Source organism: Coffea eugenioides, chromosome 1 (genome assembly GCF_003713205.1).
Source record: "Coffea eugenioides isolate CCC68of chromosome 1, Ceug_1.0, whole genome shotgun sequence".
Lineage (NCBI taxonomy): Eukaryota > Viridiplantae > Streptophyta > Magnoliopsida > Gentianales > Rubiaceae > Coffea > Coffea eugenioides.
The window spans coordinates 2200995-2218655 of record NC_040035.1 but is presented as its reverse complement, the minus strand read 5'-3'; the positions used below and the strand labels follow the sequence as shown (position 1 = coordinate 2218655).

The 17661-nt window shown below is 37.4% G+C and overlaps 2 protein-coding genes across 8 annotated transcripts; both read left to right on the top strand.

Moving 5' to 3' along the window:
- Nucleotides 1-2959: 2959 nt before the first annotated feature.
- LOC113751445 (putative disease resistance protein RGA3) lies at nt 2960-11004 on the top strand. Of its 7 annotated transcripts, XM_027295506.1 has the most exons (7): nt 2960-6483; nt 6833-6863; nt 7353-7597; nt 8288-8394; nt 10043-10113; nt 10232-10458; nt 10671-11004. In XM_027295506.1, the coding sequence occupies exons 1-2, from the start codon at nt 3352-3354 to the stop codon at nt 6836-6838; spliced, it is 3138 nt and encodes a 1045-aa protein (XP_027151307.1). In that variant the 5' UTR covers nt 2960-3351; the 3' UTR covers nt 6839-6863; nt 7353-7597; nt 8288-8394; nt 10043-10113; nt 10232-10458; nt 10671-11004. The 7 variants fall into 7 exon arrangements, with proteins under 7 accessions (XP_027151307.1, XP_027151299.1, XP_027151277.1 ...); XM_027295498.1 differs by having other exon boundaries at nt 6833-7597; XM_027295476.1 differs by having other exon boundaries at nt 2960-6863.
- Nucleotides 11005-13643: 2639 nt separating this feature from the next.
- On the top strand, nt 13644-16863 carry LOC113760426 (putative disease resistance protein RGA3). The gene has a single exon (XM_027302997.1). The coding sequence runs from the start codon at nt 13825-13827 to the stop codon at nt 16861-16863; it is 3039 nt and encodes a 1012-aa protein (XP_027158798.1). The 5' UTR covers nt 13644-13824.
- The last annotated feature ends 798 nt before the right edge of the window (nt 16864-17661 follow it).

Sequence of the window (17661 nt, the reverse complement as noted above, 5' to 3'; positions counted from 1 at the left end):
TATGCAGTTATTTCTTAGACATGATTTTCTAGATTCAACATTTAATAAGAAAAACAGCAAATCAGGATGAGATCTTGTAATTACCTAAGGCATTGGTTCTGCCTTAAAAAAAAGGTATTGGTCCAAAAGTGCTAGAATTTCAAAACTGCATTTGTCTATTTTACAAGCGTCAGATGAAGCACTAAATTCTATCATGCTGATAGACTTTAATAAGTTTTACATGTTAATCTAATTGAATTTACAAATTGGAAAGGTTGCGTCACTTTTCCTTCGTTTCCAACAAATATTTCATTATTTTTTTATCTAAATTAAACGTGCAATTTCCAACAAATGCTTTTGGATAATAGGATAAGATTAATAATATATAACACGAGACGTGACCAGAAAATACTCTTAGCTAGTATAAGTGGATTTTTTTTTTTGTACATTTTCTTTATATAAGTGGGAGAAATCGAACCCAAGACTTTTCACTCACTGCCTCCCTCCATACCATAAAATTGATTCTTCCGCTGGTATAAGTGGTTTATGAAGGGATAAGTTTAATTATTCAACATATATTTTCATTGCGTTTCTTAAATGGGGAGAAGACTACTTGTTTGGATTGTAGTTTTCTAAGGCAAAATTTTTACATTTTTTGTGAATACATTTCTCAATTACTTTTTTATTTCATATTGATCAAATCACAAGCCATGCTAGGATTGCAGTTTACTAAGAAAAAATTTTAACATTTTCATAAACACATTTTTCAATTACCTTTTTATCTCATATATATTAAATTCCTACAACACATTTTTCTATAAAAACTTCAAAAAATAGCAATCCAAACAAAAAAGTCCCTATAAAAACTTTAAAAAGTAGCAAAATGGGACCTAAGAGCAATTAGTTTCGGTCCCGTAGAAGTGCAGCTTTCTTTATCAAATTTGTATATTTATTTGTTTTTCTGTTTATTTGTCGACAAAAACACCACATAGTCATCGTTAAACTATAACACAATTCTAAAAGTTGGATTTCGTGCATTGTGTTTTCTACATCAACAAATATTTAATTTCCAGCAATATTGATAAATCTATCAGCTAACAGTTAAAATTTTTTTAACACTAAGTTAATCCATATGGATAAAAAAATTTTATACAAATTAATCATATTGTTAGAAGAGAGAGGAACCATAAGAACAAATAATTCAAATTTATCTAAAAAGATAAATTTGTTAGGAGCGAGAAAAACTATAAGAAAAACTAATTATAAAAGAGTCGGATACAAAAACAGGTATCCAAATAACTGGTTAATTCCCCATTAATTTCCACTCATTTTCAATTTCCACCTTTTGAAGTCTTCTTTCGACAATCTTCTATTATCACAACTCGATTTAAGTTAAACTTGTGAACATATCATAGGCAAATAATTCAATTGTAAAAATTGAAATCCACAAGAACATGCTCATTTCCCCCTTCCCAAAACATCCCAATTCAGTCAAAGTGTATAATCATAGTGTGAGCCAAAGGTCTATTTCACTTCTAACTTCAGTTGATTGTATATTGTACTCTAAAAAAAAAAAAATAGTAATAAAGAAACTCCTTAAGCTTTCACCACTTAAATTTTGTATGCTGTACATAAACAAGACATTTTGACACAAAATGTTTGAATTTTTAAAGTGCTAGAAAGCTAGTGGAATTACAAGACATTTTGACACAAAATGTTTGAATTTTTAAAGTGCTAGAAAGCTAGTGGAATTACGAGTGACTATTTTGGCAATTTCATAAGTGTAAAAGCTAAGAAAGCACCCAACCATTGGCCAATTATGTCGCTACATGCCAAACTTGATTGCTAACTCCACTCCATGTTTTTGATAAGTGAACCACGGATTATTTTTTAAGTTTTCCCCCCACAAAATAACGTTTTTAGTCTATTTCCCAAGGATTAATGACTGAGGCAATTAATGTTGCAAAGTCACCAGCTATGGCTGTCATTTCCTCTTTCTCCTTTACATTTTGATCGTTGAACATAGTTTTTTTTTTTTTTTTTTTTTTTACGGGGGTCAGTCTTGGGTCAAACCACAGCTCCGACAAACTATTGAGATATTTTCCACAGCCAAAGGCCCCAGACAGCTTTCAATCAGAAAAAGATGAAATACCCAGCTAAGCATTGATCAATAAAGCCAAGTGAAATTGCCAGGCAAACTTCTCCATGGCAATTATTAGAGTCTCAATGATGATTGCCATTTTCTTTTCTTCATCATTCAACACGGTTTCTTTTCCTTCTTGGGTGGAATTTTCCACATCCGATGGCCCCCCCCAAGCATGTGGAATGTGGATCAAAGGCAGCTGAAGAATCCCGGCAACTACTACACTACGAAGAAAGGTGAATCGAAAATGCCAAGCAACTGCCGTTGCAAGTTGCAACCACTGGGCCAACTGAGCTTTGGCTTAGTGAAACCAAAAAGAAACACTAGAGGAAAGAAGAATTGAGGTTTGTGATAAATAAATGTCAAAGATATGAAATTAGTATGACTTAACCCCATATGAACTTTAATTCTTTAAGTGCAAACTTGATAACGGCAAAACGAAATTCATCTTTAAGTATGTTGAATTCCCACGAGAGAGATTGAGAGACATCCAGTTTGAGGAGAAACCAATATACGCATCAGCAAAAGCTAAAGAAAATAGTTGGAAAAGTAGTAAAAAAAAAAAGATCCAAAATGAACTAGAAAAAGAAAGTAATAAGAAATAATATAACAAAAAAGATTAATATGGGGAGTAGAAGACTATCAGATTTTTAAAGAGAGGAGTAGAAGGCTAGGGACTTCATACCGATCATGTTAATTTAAAATCTCAAGCCTGATTAGTGATTACTATGCCAAGAAGCAAAATGCATCATAGCTAGTGCGAAAACAGAGAAGAACATTTTATTGCTTGCCAGTGTGGTCGCTTCCCAAAACCGAACAAAATTCAGACCAAATTACTGTATGTCATAAATTCATTTTCCAAGGATTAACAATAATGACATGCATGTAACCAAAACAGAATCTCACCCTCCTTTTTACGATTTGATCGTGGACAAAAACAAAATATTGGTCCACAACCAAAAATTCTGAAGGCCCCAGCGCATTTAATCAGAAAACATGGTGCCCCAACAACTACAATAATTGAGAAAGTTGCTCTGTAAGCATGCCAATGCAAAAGCTTACAAATTTGTCAGAGAAGAACTCCACGTCTACGCGCAATAATTATTAATGCTCCTTTCTTCATAACCAATTATACTAGCCTAGATAAGATTACCTGTTCCTCGCTGCAAAAAAACCTCCCATAAAAAAAAAACCATCTTGTTCTCAACACTGAATCCAAGGCAGCAACAATGGCCGACCCTGTTATCGGTGCCACAATTCAGGTTACATTGGAAAGGGCACTGTCTCTTGCCTCTGATAGGATTGGTTTGCTAGTTGGGTTCAAGAAGGATGTGGCCAGCATGACAGATTCTCTCGGCTTTATCAAAGATGTCCTGGCTGATGCTGAGGAAAAGCAAAACCAAAGCAGAATAGTGCAACGATGGTTGAATAGTCTCGAGGAGGTTGCTTATGATGCTGACAATGTGTTGGATGAGCTCCACTATGAATCCCTTCGTCAACAGGTGGAGTCCCGAAACCGGCACAAGCTGAAGGTATGCTGCTTCTTCTCCTTCTCTAACATTAATCTTGCTTTTCGTTGGAGAATGGCTTCTAAGGTCAGGGACATCAAACTGAAGTTGAATGGCATCTATCAAGACGCCCGTGGATTGGGGCTGGTCAGTAGGGAAGTCTTGACGGCTGCCCTCCCTGCTGCTCCTGCTGTTGGAGACACGAGAGGTCGGCAGACCGACTCTGTTCTTGTTCCAATGACTGGAAGAGCCGATGATGAATCAAACATAGTGAAGATTTTGTTGAGCCTGTCTGAGAAGGTTGTTTCTGTTCTTCCCATAGTTGGTATGGGAGGTTTAGGCAAAACAACTTTGGCTAAATCCATATACAACAACAAGCAAATTGATGAACACTTTGACATAAAGATTTGGGTTTGTGTATCGAAAAAAGTTCCAATAGAGGAGCTTTTCAGACTCATATTAGTGCATTTGACGGGAGACAAGGTTGAAGTGGATGTTAGGGATGTCATCGTTGGAAAAATTGGGAATCAACTAGGGGGGAAAAAGTATTTCCTAGTCCTTGATGATGTGTGGGATGATAATCAAGCATTGTGGGAGGACTTTTTCAACACCTTGAAGGGGCTCAATCCAACTAATGGAAGCTGGTGTCTGGTCACTACTCGTCCAGGTCCAGTGGCGCAGTGTGTGTCTAGAGTTTTGAGGATGATGGAAAATGAATCCTATCGATTAGGAAAACTACCTGATGATCATTGTTGGTCTATCGTAAAAGAAAAAGTAGTTGGAGGGGAAGAAGAACCCGATGTACTAAAAGCAATTAAAGAGAGAGTAATCGAAAGATGTGACGGTCTACCATTGGCTGCAAGTGTAATCGGAGGTCTATTATCTTTAAAGAGAAAAGAGGAGTGGCACTCAATTTTGGAGAATAAGCTTTTGAGGTTGAGTGCAGGTGGAGATCACGTGATGCAAATACTTAAGTTGAGTTTTGATAATTTGCCATCTCCATACATTAAGAAATGTTTTGCATATTGTTCTATATTTCCTAAGGATACTGAGATGAAAGGAGATATGCTAATCGAACTTTGGATGGCAGAAGGTTTCCTACAAGCAGATGCCACCAGCCAAATGATGATGGAGGAAATTGGAATGAATCATCTGAGAATTTTATTGCAAAGTTCGTTGTTTGAAGAAACAAGAAATTATCAGGGAACATGTTATAAGATGCATGATCTGGTCCATGACGTTGCAGAGTCAATGTCAAAGTCTACCAAAATCATTAATGATAGGGATACACGTGTAGCAGACCATGGTAATCAGATTCGTTACCTTGCAACAGACTCATTTGGTGGTGGAGAAGACAGAGAAAAACTTTTGGAGAGTCTATCAACTTCACTTCATACATTGTTCATCGTAAAGGGGGACTTTTCTGGTGATATGTTAATGAAGTTGAAAAACTTGTATGTTTTGAATTTGTCTTATACAACAACTAAAGAGCTTCCAGTCTCAATTGGCAAACTGATACATTTGCGGTACGTTAACCTTGAATGGTCTTCAATCAGTATTTTGCCGGACTCCCTTTGCAAGCTTTATAATCTGCAGACATTGACGCTAAGTGAGTCAGGTGTTAAACATCTTTCGAAGGGGATGTGCGATTTGATTAGCTTGAGACATCTCCACTATTACAGAAGTGATGAAGAATTTCAAATGCCGCTAGAGATGGGACGATTGACTTGCCTTCAGACGCTAGAGTTCTTTAAGGTGGGTGGAGAGAAGGGTCGACAAATTGGAGAGCTTGGAAGCTTGAAGAACCTCAAAGGCAAATTGGAGATACGCAATCTGGAACTAGTAAAGGATAAGGAAGGAGCTGAGGAAGCAAAACTATCTGAAAAGGCGAATCTATTTAGGCTAAAACTTCGGTGGGCCCGTGAACGAGAAGGCCACGACTACAACCACAAAGATGTGTTAGACGGCCTTCGACCCCACCCAAATTTGGAGGAGTTGATAATTTGGGATTTTATGGGCGATCAATTACCTCGATGGTTAATGGATTTGCCAACAACACTCCCCAAGTTAGCGCGTTTGGACTTTAATCGCTTCCACAGATGCAGAGAACTCCCTCCCCTGCGAAACTTTACGTCTCTTAAAGAGCTGAAGATTTGGAGTTGTGATGGGTTGACGAATCTGCCAGGTGACATGCTACACTCGTGTACCTCTCTCCAGAAGCTTCGGGTGTCTGGCTGCTACAATCTCATCTCCTTTCCGCTTGATTTGCAACAAACGCCTTCTCTCTTGAAGCTGGAATTACGCAGGTGTCCCAAACTGAAAACAAGCATGACGCCCAAAGGATTTGGTTTCCTAAACAGCTTAAGGGAGCTTGAAATTGGTCCCTTCTCAGATGATGGTGATGATCATGAAAATTCTTCAATTTACAATGAGTTTGATTGGTCTGGATTGATATCCTCCTCCTCCTCCTCTTCGTCATCCGCACTCCGTGAATTACGATTACGTGGGTTGCCACACATGGAGTCCCTGCCACATCAGATCCAATACTTGACCGCTCTGACGTCACTAGCGCTATGGGACTTTGGAGGTATAAAAGCTCTGCCAGATTGGTTCGGAAACTTCGCTGCTCTTGAAGGACTATATTTACATGGTTTCAAAGAGCTTGGACATCTACCCTCTGAGGATGCCATGAGAAGTCTCACCAAACTAAAACGTCTGGAGGTTTATGGTTCTCCTCTGTTAAAAGAAAGATGCACTCCTGAGAGCAGCGGCCCCGACTCCCAGTGGTCCAAAGTTTCTCACATTCAATACCTACGCATACCCAACTTTCATCTTCAGTTCGAATTCAATCATGTAAGATTGCCTTCAATAACCTCTTTCTTAATTTGCTTTACAATCAATCTCCCCTTCTCTTCACCTCCCCCTCTGATTAACCTTCTCGTGAGAAAACCTAAAAAGTCTCCCTTTCGTGGTTATTTTCACAATTTTCTCTTCTCCCTTTTTATCGTCCTATTTATTATCTTTCAAAGCTGCGGCATTAGCATTTGGTCCAAAATATTGGTGCTCTTCATTTACTCCTTACAACATAATAGTAATACTCTTGAAACTATCAATTAGAATGACCCAAGCACCTGTTCTGTTTCGTGCTTTGATGTTTTACTGTATCTCTGTTCATATTCTGTTCTATGCTTTGTTTTTGTAGGATTGATAGAAGAATAGCTTCACGAACAGAGGTTAGAATTTTGAAGCTTCTTCAGCACCAACTATATGGCTAGACCTCAATAACTTTTCGCCTGCATTTCCTACAAATAGCCTATCAACGTTTCGAACAACTAGCAGTCTTGTTTTGTTTATTTTACGTGATCTGCTTCTGTGGATTTTAAGTTATTAATGCTAAAGTCATCTCACTCTATTTAAAATTGTAATTTTAAAGGGACTGAACTTTTACCTCTTGATAATGAACTTGCATACTTATCTAAACTATTTGACTAGTATTTGCTCCATCAGAGTCATATATGATGGTTTTCTGGCTCACTTCTCCTTGATTTTGGCTTTTTAGCCATGAAGACATTAGTCAATTGAGGAGTTTTCGCAGCTATTGGTCATGACTTTCATGTTTTGGTTTAAAAATTCTGGTAATTTTAGATATGCTTCTCTTCTTTCACTGCTCAATTTTGACTTCTAACCACTTTAATATCTAATCTATTACGTATGAAACAAAGGAAATCTTGTTGTCATGAAGATATTTTTGAGGTAGCCAAGGAAGGTGTGTACTGTTTGAGCAATGAAGTTGCACAAAACTTGGCGGAGTATCTTCCAACATTCAACTCTAAGCGCAATGTTTTGAAGCATTCTGGTAGTTAGTCAAATCTACCTGCTGTGACTTGCTGATCTTGATGAGTCCACCTTGATAGAGGCTTTTAAGCTCTCTCTACTTTTATGATTGTTGGTTGCTTCTTTTTTTATGGTAAGTTTCTCCTCTTGGGGCTTTAGTCACAATGACAGAAAACCTGCAATTATCTGAAAATTTCCATTAGCTTTATTCTATGCTATTCGCTGGCTTGAGTTTGAATTTTTGTGCTTTGCAGTGATTTTAGGCCCAAAACTCAACAGGGAACTCATCAATGACTCTTACTTACTGTCACATAATTTATAATACCAATAATCTTCTTCCACTGCTTAATATTGGGTTTTAAGAAGTTTAATAGCCAATGAATTAATTAAATCCTTTAAAAAATTGTCATGTTTAAGACCTTTTTCAAGCATCAGAGACTTGGTAGACTTTATGTCCAAATGCCATGATTTGAGATTTTAAGAGTCAAAGAGTTATAATTAACTCTACTCGTTGTATCTTGCTGTCTCAAAGAGTTTGCCTTCATGGCAATTCTGGAGCTCTCTGCCTTTCACGCTTGTGGGTTCTACCCATTATCATTATTGTTATAGAACTTCTCTTTTTTCAGTGTTTTGAACCAAAACTAACATAGTTTCTATGGCACTTCTGGTACTTGTAGACAGAGCAGAAAAATTTGATATCGTGTTACTGATTTAGGTTAGAAAAGCACAACAGAAACAAATATTGATTTGGCTTTCTGAATAATTGACTAAACAAAAATGTCATGCAATGTGAAGTCCTGAACCAGAGTTTTCTGTTTTGCAGTGACTGTAGGCTTAAAGCTCAGTCGGGGAACTAAAGTACCGCCTTCACTTTTGAAAATCCTCTCTTTCCTTCAAAGTATATCAACTGATAATTGAAGCAACAACAGAGTAGGTTCTTTAACCTTTACCGCTAATAAGCCATGCACCGCTTCATATCAATTAATGGTACTAAACAATCTTTTTGGTTAATTTCTAATGTTTAATTGGTATTGCTCACGTTCTATCACATATTATTTGCTGACGCAAAGATCAAACATGGCAAATGGAGGCTTAATTCAATACCATGTTTCTGTACTAGATCAAACATGGCAAATGAATGAGATGTTCTTGGGTTAACTGAATCATGTTTTGGATGAACTAACACTGAAACAAATGCACTAATGTGGGGCGGAATTGAGCATTTAGTTTTGTTTATCGTGTATGTCAGTTACTGTCCTTTGTATGTTGTGTTTGCTAACATCAGCACACTCTCTTTAAACTCGTGATTTCACCTGTTGAAAATGCATTGGACGTTTTAGATTCGATATCTCATGCAGCAATTCTAGAAACCTTTTCTACAAGACTTTAAACCAGCAATTCTCTGCTGCACGTCTTTCTCCTGCACTTAGCAAGCAGATTTTTGTGGTCTCTCCCCTAGATGAACTTAGATTAGATTTTTATAGCTGGTATTAATTAATTTTTGGCTTTCCATTTCTGTTTATACCGTCTGAGCTTGTTCACAGAAGCCAAATTTTGTATTAAGTTGCTTCAGTTTACTATACAAATTTTGATTGCAGTTCTTGGATGACAGAATAATTGAATATTGTCTCCAGAAAAATAGTTCAGCTGCTGGTAAAAGTTGGAGACCTAATATAAGAGGTATTCCTAGCGATTCTCAGATAAATACTTTTCTGGTGTTTATCTTGAAGCCTTTTAGGAGAAAGTAATGGGTGTGGTTCTCGAGGTGAAGGGATGGCATTAATTTGAATTGAAAGGGAAATGAGAAGAGGAATGTTATTTACCTCTTGTTGGTTTGGTGCTGGAGATTGAGATTAATGTAGTAAGAGATGCTTCTTGGTAGAATGGCAAAACGTTTCTCAGTTTATCCATAGTTGGAAACTAGAACTCAGGAAAGGAATTGGAGTAGGAAAATTGGTGTACTTGGAAATCTGAAACTATGAGATGATGTCAATAGTGGGCACAGAAATGTATTCCTAGTAAACAACAACATATGATATTCAAGGTATGAACGAAGACAGTTCCAATTTCCAAGCAGTTGCTGCTTGCTTGGGGGGCTTCTCTTGAATTACCTGGAAAATCAGCTGCTATATGCAGTTTACTTTTAGGCTACTGATTTGAGGTAGATTGGAGTGGAAAGACTGCTGGCACCGTGGCTCAGTCCCTATCAAGGGACCTGCATGTCATAAGGGAGTAAAATTTAGATTACAGTAATGAAGTTGCAACTTTTTCACATCATCATTTCTGCTTTGTGGTTAATATTCCTTGTTAGGGCCAAGTTACTCATCAATATGAAATAAGCACTAGGAGTTTTGGTTTGTTGATTTTATATATCTGCTTTTGTGGATGTAAGATGTGATTGCTAAAGTTATCAGCTCCCTAACTTATGTTGCTAGGGGAGTAAATAGTTGCTCCAAAGTTTAATCACCTCTTGAAGGAGCATTTATCAAGCTTCTTGAACCATTTGATTAGTGATTTGTTTGATAATCTCGTAGATGATGGGTTTCTGTCTCACTTTTCCTTGGTTGTGATTTTCTAGCCATAAAGACTTCAGGAGTTTCCAAAGCTGTTGGCTGTTAAACTGGTTTTTGGTTCTAAGAGTCCAGTAAGGTAATATATAGTACTCTTCTTTTACTACTCAATTTTGACTTTTAAATACTTTGATTCTGATTACATTACAACTAAAACTTGAGAAATCTTCTCCTAATTTGGATGTTTTTTGGAGCAGCCACAGAAGATGTCTGTTCATGCAATAAAGCTGCACGGACTTGTTGGAGTATCTTCTAACACAATCAAGTCTAAGCTGCAACTTTTGAAGCATATCGCCGTAGTTAGTTGAGACTGCCAAGCATAGTTGTTGGCTGCTGCTACTTGCTGCAATTATTTCATCCGCTGTGATGAAGGCTATTAAGCTCATTCTGCCACCTATACTTGTTGGTTGCTCCTCTGTTCATGGTAAGTTCTTATTTTAGTGTTTCAAATACAACAAAAACGTCATGCAACTATGTGTTGGCTTTATTCTTGACTACATGTTGTCTCAAGTTTCTTGAGTTTTTGTGTTATGCAGTGATTTTACGCTCAAAACCTTCATAGCTCTTACTTATTATCCTTGGTACATTATTAAAAGTCCTATGATCCCTTACTGAACCGGATCCTGTTTCAATCAGATCAGATGAAAACATCCAGGATGGAATTCCCTTTTGCTCTCTGCCTCGGATGGCCGAAGCCTGAGATCTTCCTTGTCGGCTGCTGATTTTAAACTGTCCAACCGATTCAGCAATTTGTAGACATGTTAATGAGGTGTTCTTTTACTTCTTTTGGAACTCAATTTGCCATATCTTCCGTGCTGCTTGTAGTTCAAAGTAGCCAGTATTTTGCAGCAGAAAGATGTGGATTAGCTGAACCCTGATAGCTGCTTGCATCCTTCTTGAAGTTGTATCTTAGCTCTATAACAGGCAACATATTTTTTCTCAAGTGTTCTGCAGTTGACTACAGGTTGTGTCGGATGGAACTTTTCCATTGCTCCTTGTATCTGTAAAGCTCAGACAGGACTCAGAATCAGTCAGATTGAGCCCTTCTATTTATGTTAATTTGAGAGAAAACTGAATTGCTAAGGCACCAATTTCTATTCAAGAAGGATCCACTTGGTGGATGGGAACGTTGGAGAGATGAAATTATGGAAATCAATTGAACAGGATTATATAGGAACATACAAGATCAATATTGTTCAATGAAGCAATAATGTGACATGGATCTTACACATCTTGGCTTCAAATCCTATTCATTGCTAGCTCAAATCCTATGTGAAAATTAAAGCATTTCTACTTTTCTATGCCTCTAAGACTTTGATGGCCAATATAAGTAAATCATCTCATGTCTGTATCAGTACAGAAAGTAGTAGTAGCAGTAATAATCATAATTAGTTACCTAAAAATAATAAAAACTTTCAGATGAACTTATTTCTACACAAAAGGGAAGGTATTGGTGCTGTCCCCGCCAATTAATGCTGTCTTTGCCATCCACTTGCCGGAGTTGTCCCCGCCGATTAGTGCTGCTCTCAGAAGTCCCTCTTCTCTCTCTGATTCTAAGCAGTTCCTTTTTCCCTTCTTCTTTCTCATTTTTTTTTGGTTCTTTTTGAATTTCCGAGCAATGTGACTAGTTTCAGCAGTTTCTACTTAGTTCTCGGATAAGTCCCTCCCTGTTTTAATTTGGCCAGATGTCCTTTTGTCCCTGGTCGGACCAAGTAGGGCACAGAAAAAGTGTTGTTATCCCAGTATTGGAAGTTTTAGGTCTATTGCCTGTTATTCTGTGACGTTGTAGCTGGCTCTGAATTAGTTTATAATGCAAATTTTGTTCCACACTGATCATATTGCTGTGCCTTCTTTTGGATGTGTAGTCCCCCCTTTCATTTCTATTGCTTGACTGCAACAATTGCTGTCATTTCTCAAACCTCAGATATTTGGCTATTCGTGTTGAAGGGTATGATTAGTTAGTTGATCATCTTTATAATCTCTCTGTCTCTTTGGCATTTAGGAATGGCTCTGCTCTTCACTCTTCACTATCCTCTCTGTTAATTTAATGAAACTCAGGTTTGTATGGCATTAATCACAGCTTGTCATGCCTTATTTGTTGGATTCACTGTTTCATTTGAAGCATATTGACTTCTTGTGTCAAATAACCAAATATACAAGGATTTTCTTAAGCAATCAAGAATCATCATATCTGATTCTTATCAGTCCATGTTGCAGTCCAGTTTCCTTCATCATATTTCTATGGATTGAAATGGTAGCCATTTTCGATTCAAGGCATTACATGCAGCCAATTGCAACCAATTTCTGGCCAATTTACGTGATCAGATTGGCAATCTTGATTCTTAAGATGACAATCCACGTTATATACATATAATTCTGTATAGTATAATAGAACCAAATGAGAAGCAAAATAAGTAATTCTAGCAAAAAATGGGGCATTTGACAAAGCCCAGCGCGGTACATTACAAAAAGCAAACTTAGTGAAATCTTTTTATTTTGTTTCTCCGGAACTAGAAAAATGAGATGAATAATGTAGCCAAAATCACAGCATGATTGTCAATTTCCCTCTTTTTTTTCTTTGACATTCTAATTGTTAAGGACAATACTTTCTTGTGCTTCTTGGGTCAGACCATTATTTTTTTGAGATTTTTTGCACAATAGAAGGCCTCAACAAGGCATTAAGTAGGACAGGTGAGCTGGAAATTTAGTGCCATACACGCCATGCAATTTAGATACTGACACAATAGACGTGCATACACTGAGATATTAAATGCAGACAAAATTACAATACACAAAACCACAATAAATGTTTTATTCATTAAAAGTTTTGCGTGCTAATCAATTCTATTCGTACAATTTCAAATTTACCTAATGTAAAATATAGATTGCATGGTGCAATCAATTGCAAGAAGTAATTCCATCTCAACTCGCCACACGTATCATTCCGGTCACTATTATCATTAGACAAATTTATGAAAAGATAATTTATACCATTCCACTCACCTTTTTATTTTTTTAGCCACCATCCTGTCTCACATTCATTATATAAAAATACAAAAAGTGTTACATTATTAATCTATTTTTTTTATTTAACTAATCCTCTATTCGGTCACACTTTTATTTGAGTAAAATGATACCTTTCACCCTTTCGGATCATTCATTTATTTTTTTTTCTAGGTTTGCAATTAGACTGCACCAAATTAATAAATGTTTCTTGTTTTCACAAATGTATCATAGCTTTTATGATTGCATTGCAACTAACATAATTTTTTCCTCAATATCGTTTGTTTGCTCTGAAGTGGTTTACAAATCTCCCACTTTAGCGTAAAACTTGTCGTAGTAACCTTAGATGTACCCTTCTGTTTGCTAATGCACCAAACTATTTTGTGACTCATATACATGCACAACATTAATTTGAATTAGATATGATCGCTTAATTTGAACTATCTGAAAAATTATTTTGGACCTTTCATTGTTCAGCACAGTTTCTTATCCTTCTTGAGTGGAATTTTCCACGATCAGGGGCCCCAGGCATGTGGAATGTGGATCAAAAGCAGATGTAGAATCCCGGCATTGACTATATTTTTTTTTCAACTGAAAATGCCAAGCAACTTCCGTTGCAAAAGCATCCGACCCAGTTTGTCAAAGAAGCGCTGCACCAAAAAATCCTCATAACTCTTGTCACTTCCGTTTGAGTCAAAGCAGTTCCTTGCTGCTTCTAGCTACAGCTAAAACCTTCCACTGCAAAAGAGTATTCTTATCTGAAGACTGTACCCAAGGAACAAGAAGAATGGCTGATGTACTTATAGCTTCCACAATAGAGGTAGCATTGAAGAAGACACTTTCCCTTGCCAATGAAAGGATTGGCAAGTTATTCCAATTCAAGGAGGATTTGGAGACCCTCAAAGGATCTGTTGCTATGATCCAAGCTGTCTTGGCTGATGCAGAGGAAAAGCAAATGCATGACCAGGCCGTGCGACTGTGGCTCCAGAGGCTAGAAGCCGTGGCGTGTGATGCCGAGAATTTGTTGGACGAGCTGAATTATGAAGCTCTTCGTCGCCAACTCGTGGGCAAGGTGCGCTCCTTCATCCTGTCCTCTGACATTAATATTGTTTTCCGACGGAGAATGGCCTCTAAGATCAGGGACATCAACAAGAAGTTGAATAAGATCAATAAAGACGCCAATGATTTCGGACTGATCAGATTCCAAAGGGCAAGTTTCCCCCCTTCTACTACTGCTAAAGTCACACTAAATAGAGAGACGGATTCTATTGCTGGCCACTATGTTGTAGGAAGAGCAAAGGATGAAACAAGCCTGGTGGAGATCTTGCTAAGCTTGTCAGAAAAAGCCGTTTCTGTAATTCCCATCCTTGGGATGGGCGGATTGGGAAAGACAACTTTAGCTCAATCTATATACAAAAATAGTCAAGTTCATAGCCATTTTGAGAAAAAAATTTGGGTTTGTGTGTCCGACAATTTTGACGTGACCAGGCTTTTGAAAATGATTTTAGAATCACTAACGAGAAGAAATGTTGAAATGACCAGTAGGGATGTCATCGTCCAGGAAATTCGAGAACAACTTGTGGGAAAAATTTTTTTTCTTGTTCTTGATGATGTCTGGACCGAAAATCTTACCTTGTGGGATGATTTTTTTGGTTCATTACTGGGGCTAAATGCAACTAATGGAAATTGGTGTGTTGTGACTACTCGTAAACAACAAACTGCATCCATTGTGGCCACACATGATCCTTATGTGCTAGGAAAGCTATCTGATGACGATTGTTGGTCTATCCTAACAAAGAAAGCCATTGCAGGTGGAGAAATTCCCAAACAATTGCATGTCATGAAAAAGGAAATTATAAAAAAATGTGGTGGTCTACCGCTGGTTGCAAGTGTAATGGGAGGTTTATTGCGCATGAAGAGAAAAGAGGAGTGGCAATTGGTTTTGAAGAATAAGCTTTCAAATTTTAGTGGAGATGAAGATGGTGTCATGGAAATACTTAAATTGAGTTTTGATTGTTTACCATCTCCATCCATTAAGAAATGTTTTGCATATTGTTCTGTATTTCCTAAGGATACTATGATGAAAGGAGATATGCTAATCGAACTTTGGATGGGAGAAGGCTTACTCCAAGCAGATGCCAACAACCAAATGATGATGGAGGAAATTGGAATGAATTGTCTGAGAATTTTATTACAGAGTTCGTTGTTTGAAGAAACCAGAAGTTATCGGGAAACACATTATTATAAGATGCATGATCTAGTGCACGACCTCGCAGAGTCAATGTCAAAGTCTACTAAAGTTATTAACAATATTCGTTACCTTGCAATAGATTTATCAGGTGGCAGAGAAGACAGAGAAAAACTTTTGGAGAGGCTATCAACTGCACTTCGTACATTGTTTGTAAAGGGTGACCTATCTGGTGATATGTTAATGAAGTTGAAGAACTTGTATGTTTTGAATTTGTCTCATGCAACAACTCAAGAGCTACCGATCACAATTGGCAAATTGATACATTTGCGGTATGTTAACCTTTTGAGTTCTAGAATCCGTATTTTGCCAGACTCCCTTTGCAAGCTTTATAATTTGCAGACATTGGCACTAGATAGCATGTATGTCAAAGATCTTCCGAAGGGGATGTGCAATTTGATTAGCTTGAGACATCTCTATTTTTACACCTTTGATGAAAAATTTCAAATGCCGCTAGAGATGGGACGACTGACTTGCCTTCAGACACTAGAGTTCTTTAATGTGGGTCGAGAGAAGGGTCGACAAATTGAAGAGCTTGGATGCTTGAAAAACCTCAAAGGTAGTTTAAGTGTGCGCAATCTTCAACTAGTAAAGGATAGGAAAACAGCTGAGGAAGCAAATCTATTTGAAAAGGCAAATCTATTTAGGTTGATACTTGCGTGGGCCCTGGCTTGGGATCGAGAAGGCAACAACTACAACTACGACAAAGATGTGTTAGATGGCCTTCAGCCTCATCCAAATTTGGAAGAGTTGGTAATTCAGCATTTTATGGGTGATCAATTTCCTCGATGGTTAATGGATTTGCCAACAACACTCCCCAAGTTAGCGCGTTTGGAGTTTTATTATTGCCACAGATGTAGAGAACTCCTTCCCTTGCAAAACTTTACATCTCTTAAAGAGCTGGAGATTTGGTTTTGCCGTGGATTAACGAATCTACCCGGTGACATGCTACAGTCTTGTATCTCTCTCCAAAAGCTTCAGGTGGCTTATTGCGACAATCTTATCTCCTTTCCGCTTGATTTGCAACAAACGCCTTCTCTTTTGGAGTTGGAATTATACGCGTGTCCCAAACTGAAAACAAGTATGACGCCCAAAGGATTTGGTTTCCTAACCAGCTTAAATCGTATTGAAATTGGTCCCTTCTCAGATGATGATGACCATGAAAATTCTTCAATTTACAATGAATTTGATTGGTCTGGATTGATATCCTTCTCCTCTTTGTCATCCACACTATGTGACCTAGAATTATTTGGGTTGCCACACATGGAGTCCCTACCATATCAGATCCAATACTTGACCACTCTCATATCACTTCGGGTACATGACTTTAGAGGTATAAAAGCTCTGCCAGATTGGTTCGGAAACTTTGCTTCTCTTGAATACCTATGTTTATTTGGTTTCAAAGAGCTTCGACATTTACCCTCTGAGGATGCCATGAGAAGTCTCACCAAACTAAAAGTTCTACTGGTTTATGGTTCTCCTCTGTTAAAAGAAAGGTGCACTCCCGAGAGCAGCGGCCTTGACTCCCAGTGGTCCAAAGTTTCTCATATTCAACTCCTATTAATAAGTGATTTATAGTTCATCTTCAGATCAAATTCAATCTTGTAAGATTGCTTGCTACCTACACATAAGACATATTTGCCTTCTCTTCACTTCCCAATCTAATTAACCTTCTTGATAAGTGTTTATTATACATGCTTTTAAGTAGTATTATGTGCTTATTTTTGGTATAATTTAGGGTTTTTACGGTGTAACTTGCTGTCTAAGTCTCTAATTTTTGCAAGATTCATTTAGGCTGTTGAATGTGCAAATGTGGTTATATTGGTAGGATTTGAGGAGAATTATCAACGTTGGATCAAGACAAATTCATTTGAATTCATTAGTGCCTGATTCAATGATGATTTGGAATTAGAAGAGCATCAAATGCAAGTATTATTGGTTCATTGCATGAACAAACATTGGGACATCTTGCTTATGATCTTAGAAGTGAATTGGCTAGAAAGACACAAGAAAACGTAATAAAAGAGAAAACACAGGCTCTGAATACACGAGTTGAGGTCACGTATTCCAAGCCTGCTTATTCTCCCCTATTTTTCTGCAACTTGTTTTGCAACTTGCCCTATTTTCACACTTCTTTTTGGCTCAATTCTAGCACAGAATTTCGGCTACACATGCTCAAAAAACTTCAAAAAAGTGCAAAAGAAACTTTATGTCATATTATTTAGCACTTTTTGACTCTCTTGAACACTGTATATTTAAGAATCACAAAAGAGAGAAAGAAGAGAAGAGGAGGGACAAGAAACACCGCAAGGAGAAGACGTGATTTGCATTTAGCACTATATATGTAAGAATCATTTAGCACTTTTCCACAGTGAT